We start from the raw sequence: 4,511 nt of genomic DNA on the forward strand, positions 1-4,511 counted from the left end.
TGTTGTTTACCCTCTATATCAAGAAAGAACGGTCAACCCAAAGCTAGCACAGACAGGACGACGCAAACCAGTGGAATCAAAAGCGAGAATCGAGCGCACTAATTTTAGCATCGGGGCTAGTTGGGGCCCTGTGGAAACGTTCAACTCCCTGGATCTCTGCAGCCTTGAATATGATCTGACTCACCAGGTTTAAAGTAGCATGGAGAACCTTTTATGAATCCATTTTTATGGACCGTTAACACGGGGGTGTTCATTATAGATGAGCTATTTAATGTCTTATAGGTTTCCTCTTTATAAACTCAAAATTAGTTTGGAATCAATTCTCCAGAAACTATTTTGAATTTCTGCAGAATATTCAATGCGTCTCATGAATCGAGGCCTGTCGAGTTTATCCTCCATCAGCCTGCTTTGACCTAAATGTGTTTTTACACAACATATTCAACGACTGTTTCCGAACATGGCCCCGTAAACGAAGAGAACAAGATTATTTGAAGTCTGAAGTCTTCCTATAGTGATGACATTCTTCACGCGTGACATTTTGTTCTAGTCTCTTGAGACCGACTATGATATACAGCTCCAATTTTGGGTGCAATCTCTTAACGTGTAATCTTTTGTGGTTTATGTGCTATAGCCGTGGTGATATAGTTGATTTCTCTTTTTACGATGACTTGTAGTCACGGTCATTATTTGATGTTCTTGCTCGTCAAAGAGCACACGCAGCCTTTTCAAGCAGTCGCCGAGATTGAAATCGAGCTGTGCCGACACGCAGAGATGACGTCAACCTTACTGTCGAGGTTTAAACTTACCGCGTGATGTTTGTTGCACTCACTGAGCAAATTCTCCAAAACGTTGTCTTTCTCCATGCTAAGTTGTTACCTCCTCCCTCTCCTCGACGTGGAAATTGAATTCTCGTAGTGTTATTTCATGCTGTTGAAGATCCCGTGAACTAGTTAAGGCTTTGCCTGATCTGAGATGTGCTGTGTATGATTTAGCTGAGCTTCTTGCTTCCCCTCTGGTGAATCTGGCCTCTGATTGAATTTAGATCGTTCCACTTTCTCCTGTGGTTCAAGGCTGCTTTGTAGCCCAATAATTCAAGTGACATTCATAAAAACACGTCCAGGTCACATTTCAGCAAGAAATATAAAGGAAAGAAAATGTATTGGACCAATAATGTTTAAGCGCATCTTTGTCCCCCAAATGCTCATCAATTCTTAATTCCCGTCGCATTATCATTACTTCAATATGGCATTTCTATATAGTATGCTTTACACAAGAAATTCTTTAATGCAATGACTATGAGGTATTCATTTACAATGCCAAAAAAGGAACTGTACTTTATTTTCAAGAAAGTGTCAATGCAATATAAATATATGAATTATTATTTCATCCCATAATAATAATATGACCTGGGCATGTTCTTGTGAGGTTTCATGAGATTCTCCCGGATGTATACTACACTTTCTAGATATTTCTCAGTTCTGTGTCACCTCACCCATCCAATTGTCAATTATGCTCAATGATCAAATTAAAAAAAAATTCTAAATTGAGGAACGTAACTCCAGGAGGATATAATGCGCTCAGCGAATTCCCTTTTATATTCAAACAGGGGAAAATAAAACGATTGCACACCACTTAAAATTGCGCAGGATATGTTTTAATCTTGACGTCTCATCAGTAGAGGCATGTGAAAGCGGCCGAGCATAGTTACATGGCAAGGCTTTTATACGATTTCGGCTTCGGAGTCTGAAAATGCGAATTTTCCTCCCCTGCGGTTATCCAAATTTTCCTGAGCTAACACGCACCTGCCACCGCTAACATCGGATTTTCTTTGGTTCTTGTTAGGCGCAAGCGCTAGCACGACGAGCGTTCTGTTTCGCATCGCTAATCGCTGTTACGACGGGCAAACGTTTAGCCAGTGCTTGGTGTGTTGAGATTTTTTTCATTTTGGAGTGCCCAAAGCTGTACTAATGTAAGCATTCTCGAGTGATGCACTGCCAGGATGCTGCTTTTATTGGAATCTTTGGATTGTATGGGAATGTGCTATCTTGTATTTAATATTTGGCACTTGCTTGGGTGCTGTATTACTTTTTTTTTTCCTCTAATGATCAGTGATCTCACTGAGCTAATTACTTCTGCTTGGATATTTTTTTTTGTTTGTTTTACAAATTAGTGTCAACCATCCACACAACAATTTATGGGAAACGACTCAGTAAGGCTCATTTACAGTTTTGTGCACGAGGTTATTTTTCCTCAAGTGAGAAATTGCAGGATAATGTGATTTTCTTTGAGAATGGGTCTGTTCCTGATGGATGATATTCATTTCTCTGACTGGATCGTGTCTGTTTTGAGCAGACCTGTTGAATTCATTTAAATGAAATGCAAATTAACTCATTTTCAACCTTATAACACTGTTATGGCTGTCTTTTTTTGTCGTTTTGATTTATTCCTAACTTTTTTGGGAAATGTAATGGCTTTTTTATGATTACTTCCAAGTTGTCTTGTAAAATCTCTTAAATTAAGGTACAGGCTCAATTTCAACAAGGAAAGGTTTTATATATAAATATATATTATACTCCATTAAGGAATGTTTAGAACCATCTTACTCCAATGTGGATGTAGCCATTATTACGCCATTTTATGACTTTGTAAAAGAATTCACTGTGTGAAAATTGGTTTGCATTTTTGTATAATACAATCTGCTTTTTTGTTTGTTTAAAAGAAGAGAGGGAGGTGAAACTGGATGTTAAGAATACAAGATTAAAAAAAATAATTTAACAGAAACCTGTGATATTGAGAAGAAAATGTAACTTGTGTACAACAATGATTCTAAATGAGAGGGATGGAATAAACAATATTGGTAACAGCTATGAAGATGTGTGCTGGCTCCAGTTCTTGCGATTTATTTCAGGTTCACCAGTGCAGTTTCTGAGAAACTCTAAACATACAGAGCCGTTTCTGCTTTAACCAACAATTTGACACGTCAGCATAATAGAAAACAATTCATAGGGGAAATGAGAACATGTCATAACAGTTAATATAACGTCCATTAAATGTCAACTTGATTGTGTTTACCTGTGGTTCTGTCACTGTTAAGCTTGTCCGTCACGTCTGATGTTTGAGGATATGAAGTGTAACTAGCAGTTAGTTTGTACACAATTGCTCTCCCTACTAATTGTTACTATTAAGACCATAACAAATATTAGACTCTCAACACCACTGAATACCAGTTTCCCAAAGGCACATGTGTGACATCAGCAGCAGGCAAATCACTGATTCCCTTGATTTCATTTTCTTAAGCTTTTCTTTCACAGTGAGTTCAGGACCTGTCACTATCCTAATAACAAACCTCTAGGATTTTGATTGCTAGGTTATCCTTTCCAGATTGGGTAAGTGAGATGAATCAGCTTCTGATTGGTGTGTAAACCTCTAATTCGGTCCATGTCTTCTGCTGTTAGTTTGAATCCAAAAACCTGTGAAGTAATTAAGAAGCTGAAAAATTAAATAAAAAAACCCCCTGCAACTTAAACACTGAAACTGGTAGTTTAAAATTGTCTTTGAGATCATCCTTCATACTGTAACCTGTCAATATCCCGTACATAATTACTTTTGGATATAATACCATTTTTCATCATTTTGTTTTAAATCACAAACTAGAGCCTCTGGCCGCTTTCCAAGCTCACCTGAACAGGTGGTTTTCTTGGAGATTTGGTCATTCCACATGAGTTGGGTCCCAGCTCACATGTCTCCCATCATGAAGCAAACTCGGCGCTGCCATGTCGGAATCATCCAAGCTGAACCCAAACACCTGAACAGCACAACATTATGAGTGCAGCTTCAAAAAAGGATGATCTCAAAGAGAAACTATTGATGGCTTCAGTCGTGATAAAATACAAACTGAAAAAAGTATTTTTAATCCCCTATTATGGATTTTTGAAAATTACCTTTCATGCAGTGTAAAACACAGCTCTAAGTGAATGAAAACCTCTTGCAAAGTTTTAAATCTGAAAGTGCACAGTGTATAAAGTTATTGTCTCTTAAAAGAAAAAGTCGACTCTGAATCATTGAAATGAGTCGTTTTTAAAATGAATCCCAAGCCGTTTCATGTTGATGCCAACATGAAACATTAGCATATTGCCCACCCACTTGTTGGTCTTTTGTGGTCTGAATGAAAATGCAAATTCATTCTTTGCCACTAGGTGCTGCCTTTGGAGCGGTAAAAATAGCGGTTTCCCCAGTAACGCTGTACACAAAGCAGCACTGCTCACAAACGCTGCTTTATCAGGCATTACAGGCAGGATGCAATGAAAATGAGACCAATCGGACCAATCACCGCAGATTAGCGTCACGCAAGGGAGGGGGTTGGAAAAATGAATCGTTAAATCGTTTGGGAGTCGTTGAGCAAATAAGGTAAAAATAAATGCATATTATAAGACAACAAAAGTATTTTTAGACCTTGCATGCATGTCAACCTGTTGTTGGGGACCCCCAAAACCAAAATATGAACCTTTCAT

At 38.2% G+C, this 4,511-nt stretch overlaps 1 protein-coding gene across 2 annotated transcripts in view; it reads right to left on the bottom strand.

Annotated features, from left to right (window-relative positions):
* Positions 1-917: 917 nt before the first annotated feature.
* The window catches only part of LOC107681729 (uncharacterized oxidoreductase ZK1290.5), an 8,320-nt gene continuing 4,726 nt past the window's right edge, over positions 918-4,511 (bottom strand). The window contains exons 7-8 of one of the 2 annotated variants that reach the window (XM_016478048.1): positions 3,681-3,805; positions 3,390-3,470 (exon numbers count right to left, since the gene is read on the bottom strand). In XM_016478048.1, coding sequence (XP_016333534.1) covers positions 3,710-3,805 — 96 coding nt within the window. In that variant the 3' untranslated portion in view covers positions 3,390-3,470; positions 3,681-3,709. Of the gene's footprint in view, positions 3,471-3,680; positions 3,806-4,511 lie in introns of both variants that reach the window. The other variant, XM_016478047.1, reaches the window with a different exon arrangement.

This window comes from Sinocyclocheilus anshuiensis, unplaced genomic scaffold (genome assembly GCF_001515605.1).
Source record: "Sinocyclocheilus anshuiensis isolate Anshui unplaced genomic scaffold, SAMN03320099.WGS_v1.1 scaffold436, whole genome shotgun sequence".
NCBI classification, from domain to species: Eukaryota; Metazoa; Chordata; class Actinopteri; order Cypriniformes; family Cyprinidae; genus Sinocyclocheilus; species Sinocyclocheilus anshuiensis.